This window comes from Protopterus annectens, chromosome 12.part0 (genome assembly GCF_019279795.1).
Source record: "Protopterus annectens isolate FY-2018-M chromosome 12.part0, PAN1.0, whole genome shotgun sequence".
Taxonomy (NCBI): domain Eukaryota; kingdom Metazoa; phylum Chordata; order Ceratodontiformes; family Protopteridae; genus Protopterus; species Protopterus annectens.
Window position 1 is genome coordinate 449,111,926 of NC_056746.1, and position 22,158 is coordinate 449,134,083.

The 22,158-nt window shown below is 38.5% G+C and overlaps 1 protein-coding gene across 1 annotated transcript in view; it reads right to left on the bottom strand.

The window, feature by feature from the left end:
- MAD1L1 (mitotic arrest deficient 1 like 1) overlaps window positions 1-22,158 on the bottom strand; it is a 4,750,917-nt gene that overhangs the window by 2,126,262 nt on the left and 2,602,497 nt on the right. The window contains exon 15 of the mRNA XM_044089554.1: window positions 8,502-8,592. Within this exon, the coding sequence (XP_043945489.1) occupies window positions 8,502-8,592 (91 nt within the window). The remainder of the gene's footprint in view (window positions 1-8,501; window positions 8,593-22,158) is intronic.

Below are 22,158 nucleotides of genomic sequence, written 5' to 3' on the forward strand. Positions count from 1 at the left end.
AGTTTTCTTACTCCTATTAGCCAAAGCTCTAAAATCCAATTCGCAGACGTTTTCAAACGTTTGTATAATGGGGTGGACAGGTGGATTATAAGTACTAGGTATGTTGAACCCTTGTGAAGGTCCCATGTTGTTAACATTACCAAATAAATATTGAAAATTTAATTTCCTAGTGTATTTCTTAAGGTCCATGACAGCAGATGTAATGTTGAAATTAGTATATGGTACATATGTTTGCCCCTTAGAGAGTAAATCTACAAGATCTTGGGACAACGGACAAGAAGAGAAATTATATACTTTGAAATCTTTGTTTTTATTCAACAAAATGCTAGGTTTTAAAGAATCAGGGAACGTCTCTAAATTATCTAACAAACTAACAGCACTTTCAAGAGAAGCTTCATGTGTGTCAATGGAGGGGGATATTGGCTGACTAGAAAATTCAATAAAACCAGTTGCCTCCTTTACTAAAAATTTTTAGACCTTGTGTTAAAATTATGATTGTAAACTGGTCTTTGTTGTTTAGGTCTTGCCCCATTAAATCCTGAATTGGAAGTACCACCGGAGGCAGTGGCATTATTGTAGTTATACCTTGAATTAGGGTTAAATTTACTCTTAGAATTGTTCTGTAATCTTTCACTTCTCCTAAGAGTAGGAAATTCAGTTTCATCATTCAGAAGATTGTTATCAAAATCATCATTGTCCACAATATGGTCATTACAAAGTACACTTTTGCAATTCATACATTCAGTTGAAACACATACATTACAAGCATTACAAACAGTGTTCACTATAGATGGTCGTTGCCAAGCCTGGGCAGGTGATGGTACAGGGTAAGCTGTACCTTCCTTGTATGCCTTAATGTCTCTTTCCAGTTTCTTGGACTTGTTAGCTTGTAATTTAAGCAAATGTTTGTCTATGCTTGATATGGATCTAGAATAATCAAATTTATATCTGAAAAACTCAGAATGGCTAGTAACTGACTTATCCAGGCAAGAACAGTATCAGTTAATTCAGATACAAAGATGGAATAATGTTTAATCATAAGATTAAGCAGTTCTACACCTTGTTGCTCAAAAAGTTGGATAAGTTCTTTGTGGAAAGGAGACTGGTTAACTAAACCAGTAGGATATTGCATTCTTCTTAAGCCTTTAGGGATTACATTAACATTCAGGCACTCTTTAAAGTATGCAATTTCTAGTTGAGTCTTTTTAAGTTTCAACAGAGAACTGTCCAAAGATTTTAAATTACTTACAATATCAGGTGTATTAATAGTGTCTTGAACTGGGTTTCTGTTTGTAGTGCCAAGACGAGTTTGTTCAGACAAGTTGCTTCCAAAGACGAAACAGTCCTTAATAATGGAAGCTAGTTTCGGCGAATTTCTGTTCATCAAAGAAATATTGTGTTCCACTAAAAAGTCGGTGGTTAAATTGTTAGCTTGTAAAGCGCAAGATTGAGAAACAGCATTTAAACGCAATTGCGGAGCTGTTTCTTTCTGTTTATTCACTTGCGCAGTGTTAGCTGGTGACATTTGCCCTGGAGGAGGCGTACTAGCGTCATCGGCAGTAGCTGTAATGGTACTGTTGGAGCTAGAACCAGGCTGGTCAATAAGAAGAGCATTATTACAGTTCAAGCCTTTCGCGTTTGAAAAAGTAGATTTAGAAGACATAAATTCTTTAAATAACCGTTGATTAGAATCGACCTGATCCAGTCGTTTGCAGAGTGCATCAATTTTCCCCAAAAGAAGTCCAAAATTCATCGTTTCAGAGTCCGATGAATTAACCACAGTTAAGGATTTAACCACAGCGTTAGACTTGTTAAAAAGTAAACCTGGTGAATTCGCCAAGTCAGGTGAAGACGGGTAGGACGCCATAAAACCGAGAAAAACACAGAATCCACAAGCACAGCCAAAAACAGAAAAAAATCCACGTCCAACCTGGTCAACGAATTTTATTGAAGCGCTTTTCGGCACACAGTAGATAGCCTTCTTCAGAGTATAATAAAGGAATAAATTTTACATGTTTTTAAACACAAAAAGACGCCAAATTTAATCAGCATTGCTTAATTAAGCAATTAAAAATTAGACTTCCTTAAACTTTTTTAAAGACACAGCTTTTACACACTGAGGAATGATGCACTCTGCAGCTATCACTGACTTTGCGTTGAACAGTACTCCTATAAATTCCAAATTTTGAGTTGGCTTCAACTGAGACTTTTCATAGTTTATGGTTTTTCCCAGGTAAGAGCACATCTTGAGAACCTGATCTCTTGCCTCTATTACTTCATGCCTACTTATGGCCGTTATGAGCCAGTCATTTAGATATGTAAACATCCAGAATCCTTGCAGTCTGAAGTGGGCTGCTACTACTGCCATAGATTTGGTGAACACCTTGGGGGCTGTGGTGAGACCAAAGTGCAAAACTCTGAATTAGTAATGACTGGCTCCCAGCCGGTAGCATAAGCACCGTCTGGATCATCTGTTCATCTTTTATGTGATAGTACACATCTTGAAGACCTATCAACCACATTACCACATTCAGTCGTCCTTGCCCAGAAAAGGGAGAATGGATTGAACAGTGACCAACCGAAACTTGGTGAGTTGAACTGATTTAAACTGCTGAGATCCAAAATTGGTCTCCAAGATCCCTGTTTTCTTTGGCACTAAAAAGAATCTTGAGTAAGTTCCAGATTATATCTAGTCTGATGGGACCTGTTGGATGACTCTTTCTAGCAGCTTTTATATTTGAATTGCTGCTTGCTCCCTCTGACTGGGTGGAACATCGGGGATTTTTCTTGAGATTGGTGGAGGAAGGGAAAAAGGAATTATATAACCTTTGGAAATAATCTTCTGCTCCCATGTATCCTTTGTTAAATCCAGCCAGGCTCTCCAGTGCAGGGACAATCGACCCCCAACTGCCTCAAGAAATGCCAGTGGGGTCCATCAAAGAATCAATCTCTGGAACCCTGGTTTTACAGGCTTCCTTTGCCGCCGCCATGGTGTTAACCATTAGAATTCCGCCCTCTACCCCTGGGGGACTTTCTCCATGTGTGTCCTGGAAAGGACACTGGGATTTCTTGAATCACATTTTTCAACCACCTCATCGATTCCTAGAAAAGGATCTTTGAGGGGTCGGAAAACATAAGCCCACAGCAGACATGGTCTTTCCATCCTTCTCACAGCTGGATAATATGTCCTTTACTTTGGGGCCAAACCACAACATGCCATCAAAAGGAGCAGTGATGAACAAAGACTTGAAAGGCTCCACAAAAATCACATAAGCACATCAAGGCATGCCTTCTAATGGAAATACCTGAGCCTGCTGCTACTGAGGTTCCTTCAGCTACATGCAAATTGAGCCTCATAGAAGAATTCAAAATACATTGCAGGGTAGCCAACTGAAAAGTCATGGTAGATTGGGCCTCTTCAGAAACGGATCCTGAGGGGGTATTTGAGATTTCCTTAATCAAATCCCTTTCTAGTCTTGTAAAATGTCCCAAATAATTTAGGGACTTTAAAGTGAAGGTCACTGAAGTATAGACACCTTTCTGAAACCTGTCCATCACCCTCGACTCCCTGTTGGGGGAATCAACAGTGGAACTCTCCTTGACAAGTTCCTTTCTGGTGGCCGCCACCATGACCATGGCACCCATGGGGGGCCCATTTTCCCCAAAATTGCCTGTCCATGGGTAATGGCATAATCTTGTCTGGTCTCTGAGGTATGGGTTAAACTTTGTCTGGTTCCTTCCACGCCTACCAAGAGACCAAATCAATGACCTTGAGTGTGGAGTCACTCAGGAGGTAGACGGGCCAGTACAGAGAGCCTCCAGCAGTACAGACTCCTCAGATGAAGGGCTGCTGGATGTCCAGCCACCTCTCTGCTATAGGATTTCAAGGATGTCTCCAAATGAAACATCTCTAGAAGGTGACTGTAGGGACCCTTCACCTTCACTGAAGTCTGTATCTTCAGTGACAGACTCCTCTGGGGAGTCCAAACGCTTCTTCATGCACATTTTCTTCATATGGACCCCCTCAATGGGATGGTCTGGGAGATGTCAGAAAAAATCCAGATACCTTGTGGAGAAAGCCAGGTTCTCATACTGGCTGTCCCTGTAGAACAGAGTGGCGAGGCTTCATGCACAGAGACATCAAGGCTGTAAACTGGGGATCCAAGGGGGATAGATCTGTCTGTTCTGCCAAAGCAAACAAAACTCTCTCCATAGCCTCAAAGGCAGACTGCCCCAGAGAGGGAGAAGACCTCAGATCCAAAAAGACAAGCTTTCTGGACCACTGTCCCCTACTGCTCCAAAAACAATTCCACTGAGGCAGAAGATTACCCATGCCGAGGCTCCAAGGCACAGAGACGGCAACATCCTGGAACCAACAAGGAAGCTTAGACTTTAAGAGCTTTCTGGATCCAAACGAAACAAAGTACTTTGTTATCTTCGAATCTGAGCCAGATGGAGCCAGACTACTTAGATCCAAGGACTCAGAGAGTGACATGAATTAGTGGAAGAACTTAAAGTGGGGGTGTGAGAATGAGGGACGGACCTTCTGACCTGAAGGGGTAGGAGCTGGCAGGATACCCATCTGGCTCTGCACTGACAGAATCTTCCACACCACTTGTTCCACATCTTTTTAAGTTAAACTCCTGGAAGAATGAGTTGAAACCAAGGAAGGGGACCTAGTTCTATTCAAGAAAGGTGAGGGTACTCTCGAAGGAACAGAATCTACAGAAGGAGAGTACCTTATTTTTACAAGTGACTGACTGAAGAAGTAGAAAGATCCAAATCTTTTTTCTTCGGATCAGTGGAAAATTGGCTCAGACTTTTTCTGTTTTTTCTTTCTCGGATCTAAGGTTGAGGCCGGATCCATTTTGTTTCTTCTCTTTAAAGGCTCCAATACAGTAGATTTTGGAGAAGAAATTTCAGTCCCTTTGGATTTAGAGGATTGATCTCCAGATTTAGCCTCATTGAAAGCTGAAGGTAGCAAACCTTTTAGAATAAGTTTATTTTTGTGTTCAACAACTGCTCTGGGATTAAATCTCTGGCAGATAGAGCAGTCTTTTTGAAGGTGTAAAGGTCCCAGGATATATACACAAAAAGTGTGGGTATCTGACATCGGAAATTTATGCCCACACTTTTCAGATTTTTTGAACCCCATGGGACCTTTTGTCTACCATATTCCAACAAAAAAAAAAAAAAACAACAAACAGTAAAAAAAAGTTTTTTTTTTTTTTTTTGGACAGAAAGGTAATAAGAGTAAAGATTATCAACAATGGTAATTAAAAGAAGCTACACACAGTGTAGAGGGAAATTTAATTATTATCTATAGTATTTCAGAGGTACACAAGTGCATAAAAAGAAAAGGGATACAACTAATACTAGTAATAGTATTCTAGAGTATGAAAACTGTACAGAAAGGTAAGGGAGGACTCTGTAAAGAAGAAAGTTTAAGTTATAAGGGAAAAAGGCAATAATAAAGCGCTTATCTGAAAGTCACTCAAGAATAAATGTCAACCACTTTTTTCGCTTAAAGCAACAAATGAGATCTGAGATACTTGGGGTTGGTGAATTATGGGTAAGGGAGACGTTTGAGTGTTTTAGGTTGCCATGAGCTCTAGCAATGCCCAAGTTGGATCTGAAGGATTGCAGTTGAGGGCAGAATGAAAATTGACATCATCAGATCACTACTGTAACACAGTACAATAGATCAGCATTGAACATGGATTCAACAGGTATAGAATATGGCTTTATGTAGGAAACACTGAAAATTAATTTGAAAGGTGGAAATGGAAGTTGAAACTAGAAAACGACCACTGAACAATGAATTTAGGTGGTGGAATAGGGAGATTTTGCTGGGAGGCATGTAAAACAGTGCAAATGTTCAGGAGGTAAAATTCCATGTAGACAAAATGCAAATCTGATATAAAAATGTTGAGATTTAGTAAAGGCATGAAAAAACTGCTACCAGACTGAACATTGACTTGTAAATCTGGCAGTTAGTAATATTTTGAGACAAAACTTTCAGAATACCAAACTTACGGTCTACTGACTTGATCCTGGAAGTTTCGATGAACAATTCTATCTTAGTAAGTAGTTTTCCACTCACTGCATATAAACATGTTTACATGTCTGAAATCACCTTTCTGTGTTTTTAAGAGAAATGTGCCGGGAAAATGCAAATGGTTCACAAGAGGAGGTCACACAAGATTTTCTGCAAATCTGCTAAACAGATGTTGAACTTAATTTACATATTGATATTTGCTAGATTAAAATAATATATTTTGCATCAGTGACATTTTAAAACAAAAATTTTCAAAGTACTCATCTTAAGGGTCTAATATCAAAGACTTGGGAACTATCACTAGGCAATCGTATCTTTAATGTTGACTCTTCAGTTGATGTACAAAATGACATTTTTGTCATTTTCACACAATGACAAGAGCACATCTCACGACATAGTGGTCTACATATACTACACTGAAAATATGGGCTCAGAATATGAGGAAATGAAGTAGCAATAATCCTGTGATGAAAGTCCCCAAAAATAATAAATATGACAAAAGAAAGTGTGTGGTTTCACCAGCTGGAATGGTATGTCGGAGAAGGGCTATTAGTAAATCATGGCATATCATTTTATTTATTTAGGAGAAAATCTGTGGCCACTGGGACGTGACAGCATTTATATCTTGCACTCCTGCATAACAGAGTGCAGAATGGCTATTGGATGAAAAACAGTACTGGATGCATGGGGAATTTTTCTATATAATGCTGTTGCAATTTGCACACAACTATAGCTACTGTCTATAGTAGTAGTACGGATCAGCAGCATGTACCTGAGTATAGACTCACTGCCATTAGACATAAGCATACTAGGTGAAGTAAAGTAAGTGCAATGAGTTGATTTTTTTTTTTTTTTTTTATGGGATCGCATTATCTTAGAATGACAGGTGGTGTGTGAAGTACATTCAAGCTTGTTAGCAAGTACCACTGAGCTATCAGTAAAGTGCTGTTTTGCCTATCATGAATGCATACAGTTGCTTCTGAGTGAATGGACAACTCGTTATCAGTAACATTTGCAGTGAATAGTACTGGATGGGCTTCTGCACCACAATCTCTGGATAAGAAAGATTATTTTTGAATTAATGAGGTTTGCTTAAGGAGGCATGAACTATTTTATCTAAAACTGGTTTTCATGTTGCACATTATTTCAGAATCATAGTTCAAAGATATGGTATGGAGCACAATGAGTTAAGCACTGTGTACCACACACCGGATAGTAGAGTGAAGGGAGATCTTTGTGTGTTACTTTGATCCACTAACATTTGCAGAGCAGCTTTACTGCTGGTCATCAAAGGCTAGGAATAAAACTCTCGTGCTAACTGCCATGATGTAACTGCTGGCATTTCAAAAGGACTTGTAAACTCTCCAGTAATTAGGAAAAGTTCATCTTTAACTATTGAAGTGCAGCACTTAGAAGTTTATAACTGGCAGTGTGCTGATACTGGAACTGGTGTACATTACTCAACAGAACTACACATATGCTACTAAGAACTGCAGGTTTACAGCAGGGCTTAGTAGAACCTTAGTGATGTTAACACTAACTGCCGGGTGCTGGCAAACCAAAAGGCTGGTACTGGTTGCAAACACAAAGGTCTGAAAACCACAGTCAGCCTTTAAACAAAGAAACATGATATCCACTTATGTCACTAATGACCCCAGTCTAGTAATGAAGATAGGCACATAAAAAAACAGCAGATGAAATCAGACCACTGAATCATCACTCTTTCCCTATGTAGGATGCTGTCTAGTCTGTTAATAAAATGGCAGCTGTCAAGAAAAGTCAGTGACTGTGGTTAGAAGTCAATACAAAGCAGAAAGAATGCCCAAGAGCATACAGTACACTGCAACACCAACATGTGCTCAACTGGGGAGATAGAGGGAAACCTGGAATGAGGCCTAAATAAACCTGCCCAAGGGTGAATTCTCATGTCATTACATCAACCACAAACTAAATATGACTAAAAGCCATTTGTTTTAGGAGACTAAAAGCTGAACCATATAAATCACACTGATCTCTAAATGGGGAGAACACCATGCTAGAATCATATTACCTTGAATCATGTAAGTGGCTGAAATATTGTCATTTGAATGGAAATCCATCCACTGAAACTGCAAGGAACTTCCAAGAGAGTCACAGTGATTGGGGAAGTATGTAAGACTACCCCCTCCATAACAAAAGCGAACCTCTGCAGTAAATGGTACAGGCTAATTTTTGCATTTCTTGAAAGCTGCTAATAAAGCCTTTTATCTTATTTGAGTGGTTCCTGCCAGTAGTTCTTTTTATTTTTGCTCTCTTTTTTTTGTTTTATATTTTTTCCATTCCTTCTGAGTAAAATGCCAGAGTTACATAACAAGGCAGCACCAAAATAAATAAATACATGCATACATACATACAATAAAAAGGAAGGCAGCCCCAATATTTCACTTTCAATCATTTTCTCTACCTGAAGGATTAGCCTCTCCAAAGACATTTTTAGAGATTCATTCTCCTGCTCCAAGTGGGCTCGTTCACTTTCTAGTTCCTCAATCTTCAACCTTTAAAAAAGGATACATGCATCATTACATCTTCCATAATGCAGTTATCATCACATGTACATTGAAGTGCCACAATAACAATTTTCCACTTTGAGGGTTTTTTTTTTTTTTTTTTTTTTTTTTTTTGTAGGAAGCTATATTTCTTTTACTTTACAATTTATGATAGGGATGTTAATATGCAGCAATTCACTTCCAGCATCACTCCAGTTTTAAACATTCTAGCATAAAGGTAAATGCATTATAAGCATATAAAATAAATGATCTTTCATAGCAGTCAGTATTTATATATATCAAATGTTTGAAACTTGCAATTTGTCTTGTCTTACACTGATATCTCAAAGCACTTAATCACAGTTGTACTCTGCATGGAAGAAAAAACAAAACACTGCTGCTGTAAGAAAAAGGGGTAAAAAGGAAAAAAATCCAAATGTATGCTAAACAAGAAACTTTACTACATTCTAATATTTACACAGTTAAAGTTCAGTGGGGGCGGTCAGCTGTAGACAGAAAACATAATATTTTTTAACTACTATGTATGAATAAGTAAGCAATAACGCCCACCCAGGGGTGTTATGAGGCCAGACACTTTACACCCCTGGAACGGTATTAATTACACATTAAAACACACCTTGGAGGGCATTACTGCTCTTAGAGAATGGAATCTCTGCAAAATTGTTGTTTTACTTATGCATTTTTAAGTACTATTTTTTATATATTTTTAATGTAGTATATGTTAATGGTGTTGGAGGAAGCATTTTACATAAATATATATAAAAAATAATATAGTACTTAAAAATAAATAAGTAAACTACAACAATTTTGCAGAGAGCCCATTCTCTCTCTCATACAGTCTCTTCTGTTTTCACACCCACATACATATACACACAGTCTCTTCTGGTTTCATATGGGCATTCACTCACGCAGGCATAACTCTCAACCTCTTAGCACACAAAATCTGGACAAAGCTAAAAATAATGGAAGGGACAAAGTTCCAAAAATAGGGACAAAATTTAAATATTGCTCTTATAAACTTAGAAAGTTGCTAGAATAAAAAGTATTGTCTTACAATGCATTTTCTGAAAGATATAATGCCTAAAACTCTGATGAATTCACTCTTCACTGGACATTCTGAGAAAATTTGGACAGTTGATAGCTATGCACACAACACCGCTCCCTCCCTCTCGATCTCACACACAGTCTCCTCTGCTTTAATACATGCATTCACTCACACAAGATGGCTCTCACTCTTGATCTCTCACACACACAAACTCTTCTGCTTTCATACACACAGACAGAAACACACACACTTTTTTCTGCTTCTTTATTTTTTTTACACTCGCTAAACAGCAAAAGCGCTGCTTAGCGAGCGTAAAATAATGGTGGCCATTAGTTTTGGTTTTTTTTTTCAGTCCGAGCTCCACATTAGCTTGATATGGTGCTGTGAAGCAGCAGACTAATTTTTCAGTGGGCATTACTTGTAAATTAATACCCTGCTGGAGAACGTGCGCTCACCAATCAGGGTGCTGATGTACAGTTTGCCCATTTTTCAAAGAATACAATAAACTTTTCTCAGCTTCCATGATTTTAACCCACAAACATCAGGGGGTAATAAGCTTACTAAATTTTCCTTCAGTGTCTATTTCATATATGTTGCAGGTCAAATAAAGGAGAACACTTCCATAGCAGAGGAGTTCCAAGATGGCTGTGCACCGAATAACAGCTTATTTCTAGCTCTCCCAGTGTGAAAAGAGAAACTCAGCAGAGAAGGCCAGGAGACTTGTGCTTATGGGGGAATTTCAGTAACTGGATAGTAAGTACACTGCATGGATGCCAGGAATAAGGAAATACAGAAGACATGGAAAAAATCAGCTACAAAAAGTGAGGAAGAAACACTGACTAGGGAGAGTTCTACAGCTGTTCAGAAAAAAAGTAATGCAACCTCCAGACATGACTTCCAATAACCTACAGGATGATATAAGACAACTGCATACAGAGTTGGTTAAAATAAAACATTGATAGAGTATATTAACACAAACAACAAAAGGCTGGAACAAATGGAAGAAGCTTTAAACAGATATTCAGATGAGATGATATAGCTGCAAACATCAGAGGTCAAAATGAAGAAAAGGCTGGGTGAATATGAGACTCCTCAGGAAGAGACGTTTCAAAAAATAATATAATTAGAGGACAGAGCACGTAGGAAAAACTTGAGATTTTCAGCTATACCAGAGAAGCTGGAAGGAACAGACTGCATTAAACTCATGAAAGCACAAATAAGCAGCTGGACTGGTATTCCACAGCAGGACTTTGTTGAACAGGCACATCTTGTGTATGCTCCAAATCTAGCTATAAGAAAGCAACCTAGACCTTTAATAGTAAGGATGCAATCCTACCAGCAGAAAGAGTTGATTTTGTTAAAACTGTGGTAGAAGGACAAAATACTAAAAGTAGGTGACAGCAGAGTGTTTGTGGAGAATGATTACTCATTATACACCAGGCAAAAGAGAAGTAAATTCATGCCTCTATTCACAGAATGTTGAGACGCAGGTGTGAGATTCAAACTGTTGTATCCAGCTGTATTCAAGGTATTCTTCCCTGGAGGGACAAAATCATTTTTTGATAAAGTGCATGCTAAGGAGGAAATACAAAAGTTTGTCCAACAAAAACTGAGCTGTGAAACAGGAGGAGATTCAGCTTCTTGTTCCTCTGGTAATAAAGACCACAGTGAGAGAGCTGTGAAACAGGAGGAGATTCAGCTTCTTGTTCTTCTGGTAATAAAGACCACAGTGAGATTGCACCTGTGAAACCTCTTCCAGTATTTCAACGGAAAATGTTAGAGAGAAGGAAGGGACCCCGAGAGTTGAATGGAAGAATCGAGAGTACATTGGAAATGAAGCAGAGACAGGATTTGGGTGATAGAAAAGAACAGTAATAAAATCAGTAACAATATGGGACTGCAATGCAATAATTATATTTCTGAACTATGACACGAACATCTGGAAATATTGGACTTCTTCTAACTTTGTTGGCTGAGTGGGGGCTCTAAAGTATATACACTTCATGTCATTAATGCTCGGAAAAATGCTTTGGGGAAGGGAGAACGTTAAATCTAAGTATACATTTAGCTTGATAGTATTTTATCTGTGTTGCATGGTTTTCATTGCATGCTATTTTTGAGTGTAATGGGGATTGTAGCAGGTGTTGTTTTTATTTTTCTCCCCTCTTCTCTTTCTCCTTCTGCAGTTTTGAGAAACACAGGCAATGTAATGATGAAAAAAAAAAGAAAAAGGGAGCCTGGTTAAGGGGACATCACAGAGTTCAAATTAATGTGCTTTTTTAATTCTTGTATGGGAATATGACTGACTGAGGACCTTTGCTTTAAGATATAGAAAGTAAATGAAAAATAATATTGACTATTATTAAGTTTTTTTTCCCTGGCACTTGCAAACATGTATACTAAATAGTATTTCTGCAGCTCGTCTTCATGCCTCCATGGAGACAATCTGATAAAGAGAAAAGGGAGACAGTCTTGTGGAAGGGGACTGGCTGAGTGAAAATAAGAAAAAAGAACAGAGAAATTGACTAGGACATACTGCTCCCTGAAAACAATCAGGGGTTTTCCCAGGTGTGATAGCTTTAAAAATAATACAAACCCTGTTAGACCTGAAGTAAAGTTCTCTCAGTTTTTAATGCAATGGGGATACTAATATAAACAGGTGCTTTTATTTTTTCTTGTTCACCCTTCTCTCTTTTTCTTTGTTCATTGAGAAATGTAGGCACTGCAATGAAAAAAAAATGAGGAGATGAGGGGAGAGTGGAAAGGACTGGTTAAGAGAGTATGACAAAAGAAAAATTAGTGTGCTTTTTCCCATGCTTGCATAGCGAAATGTCTGGGTAAAAACCCTAGTCATTATCCAGTACCAAGTTTATTACAAAGCACATGAATGAAAAAGAATATTGAATATTGTAAGATGTTTTTTTTCTGCTAAACAAGGTAACCTTAGCAGTTTTGTGTCTGGTTTGCATGTCACTATAAGACAATTTGATAAAAATAAATGGCTTAGAGAAAGTGTTTACTGAAAGCATTCAAGTGTTTTCTCAACTGAGAAAGTTATAAAGATATACAAAATCAAATAGCATTTACTAATACCACAGGCTGTACCATGTGTCTTATCATGACTAATCATTTTGGTTAACTTTAGCATGTCTGTGTAGCTATTAACTTAGTTCTTATTAGGAAGCAAAACCTTCAATATTTGAAGATGTACATACTTTTGCATTTTATTGTTAAGTTCATAGGTTTTAGGAGGTTTTTAGGGGGGTTCTTTGTTCTGTTTGAGGGCTTTCAAAGAAACAAAAAATTATGTAAGATGTGACACAGGTGCAAATGGATATGACATGAAACAACTGTACAGGAGACCAACCTGCCGAACAGTATATACATATAACATAAAAGTTGGAACTAGACATTCAGAAAAAGAGCAGTTGTATATAAACTGTGGTAATAATAACAATATAAGAAAATGATGATTTCTGTAATGTCTTTCAAAATGACTGGTCTTATTGATAAATATAAAAGAGAAAGAGTAGTTAACTATATTAAAAATGTGGAGTACAAATAGCTATGCTATAGGAGAGACAATTTTCAGGATGGTTATTCAGTTGAATATCTGGGGCAAAGGAAAACAGTACATATAAAAAATTGCAAGAGGAGCTCCAATAGTGATAGAAGAGGGGAAAAATATAATGGAAGATACACAGTACTAAGGGGCTACTGGCTAGGGAAGAGGATTACACTGGAATACATTTACATCCCCCCTAAAATGGCCATAACGGAGCTTAAGAAAACTCTGGGAGAAATAATCAGCTTTCAGCAAGGAATATTACTCATAATACTCAGACTGGAATTTGGTTTGCAACAGTGAAGATGTGTACGGGGGGCCTAGAAAGGAAAATATAACAAGGAAGGGTAGATTTTTGAAGAAATTTATGAAAATATCTGGCATGGAAGATGTGAATTCAGTACTAGGAGTTTGGAGTGAATTTACATATTACACAAAGATACAAAAACTGGGCTAGGATAGACAAATTTTATATTTCTCAGGAACATGTGCATTTAATTGAAGGTCTTGAAACGCACCGAATAACTATTTCAGATCATGTACCAATAATAACTAAAATAAAAAAACACAAGGTAATGAAATGAAAATGAGATACTGGCACTTTCATATCTACCAATTGAAAAGAAAGGAATTTAAAGAATGGATTGTGGAATTAATTCAGGAGCTACTAGAGAAGATAAAACTATCTTCTGAAAACATAGCTAAGGAGTGGGATAAAATTAAAGTGGAGTTTAAAACTAATTTGGAAATAAGAGAGAAAGGGAGATGTGGTTAAACAGTGATGAGAATTATTTAGAGAGATTGGCATTGCAAAATAGGGGGGAATCTCTCAGAAAAAGAAAAGAAGCAACTGCAGAATTCTTTACAGAACATAAGAGATTACCTCGATAATATGAATGAGTTTAGAAAGCTTGCTGTTGAGCAACTGTTTTTTGATAATAATTCTAGAGCACAAACACTTCTACCACAACTCCTCATGCAACAGAAAGTGGAAAGGGCAGCCACCAAGCTTAAGGAGCCTATAACAAGGAAGATAGCAAAGAGACCCTTGTAGAAGAATTAGAAATATTTTGGAAATTTTATGAAAATTTGTATAAAGCAGAAAAATATGGAAATCAGGAAAAGGTACAAATAGAAATTCTTATGGATGAACTAAATATGCCAAAGTTAGAGGTAGATGAGGATCAATTACTAACAGTTAGGATACAAAGGGATGAGATAAAAATGGCTATGCAAAACCAATCTACAGGAAAGTCCCCATGAATAGATTGTATTCCTGTGGAAGTTTGGAAGTTAGGGGAAAAAACTGATGAAGATCTGGAAGGTTTTAACAGTATTTTAAGAGGAGGAGCAGTACCAGCATCCTGGAAGAAGGCGGTGGTAATGGTAATACCTAAAGAGGGTAAAGATCCATCCGATCCAGCTTCATACAGGCCCATTTCAATACTAAACAATGATTATAAAGTGTTTATGTCTATAATGGCTAAAATAATTTCAAAAGTGATACCATAATTGATAGATATGGATTAGTGTGGTATTGTGGAGGGGAAGGCAAACATTTGATAATATTAACAGAACAGTGATGATCCAGAGGGAAGCACAATGTAAGAAAGTACCACTTTTATTGGTGGGTCTTGATGAAGAGAAAGCATTTGACAGACTGGAACTTCATGAGCAGGGCAAAAGAAGCATTTGCTTTCCCTGTAACAATTATAAGGTCGATTACAAGAATATACGAGGGATCGGAGGCGCAAATTAAAGTGGGTAGGGTTCTCTCTGATAATTTCTGCTTGAAGTAGAGGAACCAGGCAGGGTTGTCCATGGTCCCCTTTGTTGCTGGCATTACATTTAGAACCATTGCCAAAGAAAATAAGGGACTCAGAAAATCAAGAATATAACTGGTATGGTAGTCAGGAAAAGCTGCCTCTATTTGCAGCTGATGATATTTTATACATGACAAAACTAGAAAGGGACATTACAGTGTTGTGGAACATTTTAAGACAGTTTCAAATCTTCGCAGGATACAAAATTAATGAAGCTAAAACAAAGGCAATAGCGGTAAGTTATGTACCCACACACAAATTGGTACAACAATATCCATACTTATGGGGACATGATAAAATGAAGTATTTAAGAGTATGGATTAGAAATGACTCTGTGATGGCAGCTAAGGATATGTAGGAAGAGACTAAACAGAAAATAATACAAAAATTGAGAAACTGGAAGTTTTGTTATATGGATATGAATACTAAGATACAAGCCATTAAAATGTTTTTAGTCCCTTTAGTCTTATACAAAGATCAGGCATACTTTTATCAACTGAAGAAGTTGTAAATAGTAATTAAAAAAGAGATGAAGGATTTTACCTGGGAAGGGAAAACAGCAAGGGTCAAGTGGGATAATATGATTCTAACCAATAGAACAAGGCTGATTAGGATTACCTAATTTGATGGGGTATTTTACAGCAACATAGTTAAGGCTCTTATACATAGCACAAGCACAAAACTATAATTCAAAGTGGAAAGGAATGATGCTAACACAGGGAGAAAGCTCAAGAAATAAGGCGAGATTGGTATTTTGGATGCAGACTCCTAAGGAGAACAACTAAAATCATACAGAGTATTATATTCATAAAATAACAGGGAAAATTCTAAAAACCAAACCAGCACGAGAATGCAGAAAAGAGATTTTGCAAATAGGGATGACTATGGTCAGGGATACAGATAATAGGCAAGAGGGGGCTGGAACTTATTGGAGAAAACTGGCAAAGGAACCAAGGTATTAGGAGCAAATAACTAGAAAAGGAAAGGTAAGAGAATGAGAAGAGGCCAATAATTTATTTGGACTGCAAGTTAGAGATTGCCTTCCCTATCAAGGATTGATATCGGAGTATAGGCAAGGAGAAGAAATAGGGGGCTCCTAAATGAGACAGGACTAGTAGAGTTTTTAATAGAATCTAGAACAGAAGCTGCCATTAAAAAAGGAAGAATTAGTAAAGCATAAAAAATGTTGTATGATAACTATAAGAATTAATCATAGGAGCCTAGAAGAGTTTGGGAAGAGAAACTGGATAAGTAATTCACAAAGAAACAATGGGGGATATATGTATATCTCCCAAATATGCAACAAAGTCTAGAAGATTTAAGATCTTTGCCTGGAAGTGTTTACACAGGTATTTTTATACCCCAAGTAGACTACAAAGAAATTTTTCCTCAGGTGGATAGCAAATGTTGGCGGTGTGATGGGCAAGAAAGAGGTAGCTGGGAACATATTTTTTGCGAGTGTAATGAGCTAGCAAGCTTTAGGGATTCCCTGCAGACCACTCTGTCAGAGATGCTGGGTGAGCGGGTTGGACTGACTGGGGAGATGATTTTTTTGAGTTAGGGTTCCTATCACGTAGTCGAACTTTTACATACCATAAGTTCAAATTTGTACCGAGCGTTTGAACAGAAACCTCCATAAGCGGAGGTTTCCATCTTGTTCAATGAGGTGTGATCTCGGAGTTGGTATATTTAAGTAGCGGGGAGGGTGGGGGGTGCAAGAGCACTTGCCACCCTGCTTAAAACAGTTTACCATTTTTTTTTATCCAGTCTCGAAATTTTATAACTTCGAACATAATGGTTCAAACATTACGTGTTCGAAGTTATAAGACTTCGACTATGTGATATAGACGCTTTTGAGTTATGTTACAGGATCAGAATTACCTAGGCATAGTAAAGCCTTGCTGAGTCTAATTATGGTGGCTGCCAAAAAAGCAATTACTAGAAAATGGGAAGCAAAGTCTAGACCAACTTTACTAGAAGTAGTGAATATAATAACAGATAAAACAACTGGAATTGGGATCTTCATTAGAGGGAAGGAGCAAACTACATAGGAAAAAATGGGAATTGTGGGCATATATGCAAAGCAGGAATGAGGTTTAAGAGGCAGGATTTGAATGAGCCATATAATGCTTAACTGACAATGGATGGTTTATAAGTGATGTATAATGTTTGCAAATACAGTTGTTTCAATGGTGTCTGTGATATAAAAAGTTTGCAACTAAAAAAAAACTCCCATAGCAGTCTCTGTTATGAAGAAACTGACAAACTTATACCTCAAACACACACATGCACAACCTTTTACTGTGTATCAAAATAAGTGTTTCTGCTCAGTTTCTTCCACAGATTATATTTAAAAATGTACACCATCAAAGGATGAACAAGTAAAAAAAATGGTTAGTACTGGTAAGAGAAAAACTGAATGGATGAAAAAACACAAGGAAGGCAATTTAAAGGAAAACTCTACTCCTAAACCACAAAATGTTTCTCACATTTCATGCTATACAAATGCCTTCTGCACACGTTTTTATTATTTTTACAATACTATACCCATGAGTAACCCTGTGCACTTTCATGTCACTACCAACAATACAGATGATTCCAACCAATATTAAAAAAAAGGATTCTCACACAGTTCTCTAGTGGTGTTTGGTGTTTAACCACCCCACTTGTATCACAAGAAAAAGCACTACTGTATAGCTTGTTAAAAAATCAGTACAGTTCCAACTGTATATTCATCATTATGAATCTCTTCTGAAGTTTCCAGCCCACGGTGAAGTTGAAAAAAAAAGTAACAGCTATAGCTAGCCTTTGTTTTATATATATGTCAATTAATAAAAAACAGGATAGAATATAGTTACCTATGCAGTCATAATACTTGAGGGATTACTAAACAACTGCTTAATGTTGAAAATGTGGGAGTGATTGTAATTATACTTAATACTACAGTTTAATAAGATATGTGCTCAATAAAAACTCAAGGTTAATGTTTAAGTATTTTCCTTTACAGTTTTGACATTTTTTTTCTGTATGTTAAAATGGTTAAACTGGACAATAAATTATTTTGCAAGCTAAAAAAGCTATCCCTTCCCATGCAGGTACACAGTACAAGGTAGAGAGTAGAAACATTTTCCAGAGAAATGCTATATATGTATTTAAATAACAACCTTAGAACGTTCCATTTATCTGTTTTTCTGAGCTATTTTAATGCCTCAAAATCACTCCAGGTGCTTATTTTACAATTTAATGCATTTCCCACAAAACGACAAATGATGGAGCCTGCCTTGTTGAAGTCATCTGGTTTTCTTGCTTTCATTCCTTCTTTCAAAAATTTCAAGCCCTCTTTATGAGACATGCTAGACATAAGGAAGTGGTGTTTTCTCATGCCATTAAGACAGAATAACAGGACTGTGAAGCACTGTCATTTAGCACACCTTCTGTGAGAGCTACTTCTATGTTTCCCTGACTGAGCCTCATTTACGTGTCTGTCAGCTACTTCCAGCAAAAGAAAGTAAGTAAACAGCAGGTTTTGTACAGGGATTCTTCTGTAGTTATAAAAGAAATGACAGACCACCCCCCCCCCCATCACTCTCATGCTGACGTGTGAAAACTCTCACTGCAGTACACAATCCTTGCTGTACAATGTACAGGTGACAAGTAGTAGGACTCCAAAGCAAGTTTGTCTGCTACTTCCCAATGCCTTAAGTGGGAAGTTTTTCTCTCACATTAATAATGCAGAATTAAAATATGCTTTACTTGTTCCTTAATTACTTCTGTCATGTTCACCCCCTTTTTTCTATTTCGCATTTATTTATACTTTGGTAACCAGGAAAGTGAACTGGTCCCAAAACCCTTTTCAGCCATGACTCTGGCTACACTGGCAAAGATAATAAAGTACAGTTTTGTACCTACCATAAATGTAGATGTTCGAGTGCTAATACAGCTGCAGTCATAACAGATGGGTTCTCCTGCCGTCAGGCGGGTCCTTGGTCGGCCGAATTCCAAAGTCTAGGTCTGGCATCGGTTGTCGTCGCTTCTTCCCTGGCATCAGTGCGACAGGGGTATAAAAGAACCAGCAGATGCCATTTTCTTCAGTTTTTCTTGCCCCAGATGTCAGGTGCCCCCAGAAGGAAGGCAATACATAAATTTGTGTAATAAAGCAATGCCATATAATGAAAATACAGTAGTTGCAAGCAAATACACCATAAATGAATACCCCAATCAGGTTGTATGAGGAGGTGTTAGCCAATAGGCCTGTCCCAAGAGGGGAAGGAGGGAGGGAAACCTGGACTGCAGCTGTATTTGCACTCGAACATCTACATTTATGGTAGGTACAAAACTGTACTATGTTCATTGTGCATACAGCTGCAGTCATAACAGATGGGTAGAATCCCAAAGCTAAGAAAGGGGTGGTAGGCACTAGGTGGAACTAGGAGGAGCCAGGATGCCCTGCAAGACTGCATTGGCAAAGCCTACTCTAGTTTTGGAGTATAATGGTAGGTGGTAGTGCTTGGAGAAGGTATGCACAGAACTCCAAGTGGCTGCTTCCAAAATATCTTTGGTAGGAACTCCTCTGAGGAAAGCTGCAGAGGTAGCTGTGGCCCTTGTGGAGTGAGATCTGATGCCTGCAGGTACAGTTTTGCCATGAAAAGAGTAACAAAAGCGTATGCAGTGGGCTATCCATTTTGAGATTGTCTGTTTGGAAACTGGCTTCCCTTGAGCTCCTATAGAAAGAGCTGTTCTGATTTTCTGAAAGGCTTTGTTCTGTCCAAATAATAACGCAGCTGTCTGTGGATGTCCAAGGAGTGTAGTAGTCTCTCCCCTTTGCTTTGAGGATTAGGGTAAAAGGTAGGTAAGTGTATAGCCTGATTCAAAGCTACCCTGGATACCACCTTTGGCATAAAGGGCGGGTTGGTTCATAAGGAAACTCTGTCCTGATGGAAGATGATAAAAGGCTGCACAGCCATGAGGGCTTGTAGTTCCGATACCCTACGAGCTGAGGTGATAGCCAGAAGGAAAGCTGTTTTCCAGGACAAATATTGCAAATCTGTTGAGGCAGCTGGCTCAAAAGGAGGCAAGGTCAGCTTTCCTAGAATGAAATTGAGGTCCCAAGCAGGTATTGGTTGTTTCCTTGGGGGTTTTATATTCTTAGCCCCTCTGAGGAACTGTCTTAAGAGGGGGTGAGAGAATAAAGGTGTATCAGTGTTGTATTCTGCAGAAATGGCTGAGGCATGGATTTTGATGGAGGAGAATGAAAGTCCACTGCTTAGCAGCTCAGCTAGATACCGTAATATTTGAGGTTAATTAAGTTTTCCAGGATTCTGGCCCTTTTTCTCATTCCAGGCACAAAACCGTTTCCATTTTGCGGAGTAAGCTTTTCTAGTAGAAGGCCTTTTGACCTCCAAAATGACATCCTGCACCTCCTTGGAGAGTAGGGTCTGTTGTGATGTTGAGGAATCTTCCATGCGGCCAGATTGAGTGTTTTCAGCTGACTGTGAAGAGTTTTGTAGCTATGCTGAGTCAGAAGAAGAGGCATTAGAGGAAGGGTCCATGGAGGGGAATGCGTCAGGCTCCTCAGGAGTGGGTACCAGTGTTGTCTTGGCCAGTCTGGAGCAATGAGAATCATCTTTGGTCTGTCTGCTCTGGTTTTTAATAGAACTTTGGGCAGCAGAGGAAGAGGTGGAAAGGCATAAACTGTCATTGTTGTCCAACTGAAAGAGAGAGCGTCCACTCTCCAGGCCTTTGGATGAAAAGTCCTTGAGCAGAATTTTGTCAATTGGTGATTTTTGTGGGAGGCAAAGAGATCTATGTCTGGCCTTCCCCATGCTTGAATTATCTCTGTAAAAACTTGAGGATGCAACTTCCATTCGTGTGGATCTGTCATATTTCTGCTTAGGTTGTCTGCCAGCGTGTTTTCCTTGCCTGGCAAGTACTGTGCTTGAAGTTCGATTTGTAATTCCAGTGCCATGTTCCAAAGTGACATGGCCAGCCTGCATAGGGGGTATGAATGGGTTCCTCCCTGTTTGTTTATGTACCACATTACTGTGGTGTTGTCTGTCCTTATCAATAGTTGACCTGGATGCAGAAGGTCTTTGAAAGCTATAATAGCATTTATTACTGCTAGCATTTCCTTTTGATTGATGTGAAGGTGCTTTTCTTTTTGGGACCATTTTCCCTGAATGCACCGATCTGTCATGTGCACCCCCCAGGCATAGTCCGAGGCGTCTGCTGTGATGACTTGATTTGCTTGAGGCTTGCAGAATGGGAGACCTGTGTTTGTTTGGCATGCTTGAGCCCACCACAGAAATTCCTTTTGAAGACATGGAATTAGTGGTATTATTGTTTCCAAACTGTGGCTGTGTTGAGCCATAGGTTTTTCAGGTACCAGTTTCCTCATATGCAGCTTTGCACATGGGATTAGTAGGATACAAGATGCTATGAATCCCAGAGCCTGCAGGATTTTCCTTGCAGTCAGCCTGGTGAAATTTGCTAGTTTTCTGAAGTATTGAGTTAGTTGCCCCTGCTTCTCTGGCATGAGGTAGGCCATCTGGGTGTTTGTGTCTAAGTTGGCACCCAGGAAAATTATTTTCTGAGAGGGTATTAGCCTTGATTTCTTTTTGATGACTGTGTATCCCAGAGAATTCAACGACATTATTACAAAAGCCAGATGTTTCAGAAGTAGGTGCTTGCTGTCTGCTTGAATCAGGCAGTCATCCAAATATGGGTATATTTGTATCCCTTGAAGTGTGCAGTAGGCAATTACTGATGCCAGGCATTTCGTGAATACTCTGGGCGCAGTAGATAAGCCAAAGGGCAATGCAGAGAATTGATAATGGGTTGAACCTGCAAGAAATCTGAGGTATCTTCTGCAATTTTGTCTGACTGGGACATGCAGGTATGCCTCCTTGAGGTCCAATGTTACCAGCCAAGACTCCTTGCCCCGCATGGGAAGAAGCTGCTGTAATGTGAGCATCTTGAATTTTGGTACGAGTAAAAATGTGTTTAGGATGGATAGGTCCAAAATAGGTCTCCAATCTTTTCCCTTCCTTGGTACCAGGAATAGTCTGGAATAAAAACCTTGACCTTGTTCGTGAGTTGGTACCCCTTGAATAGCTTTCATGTCC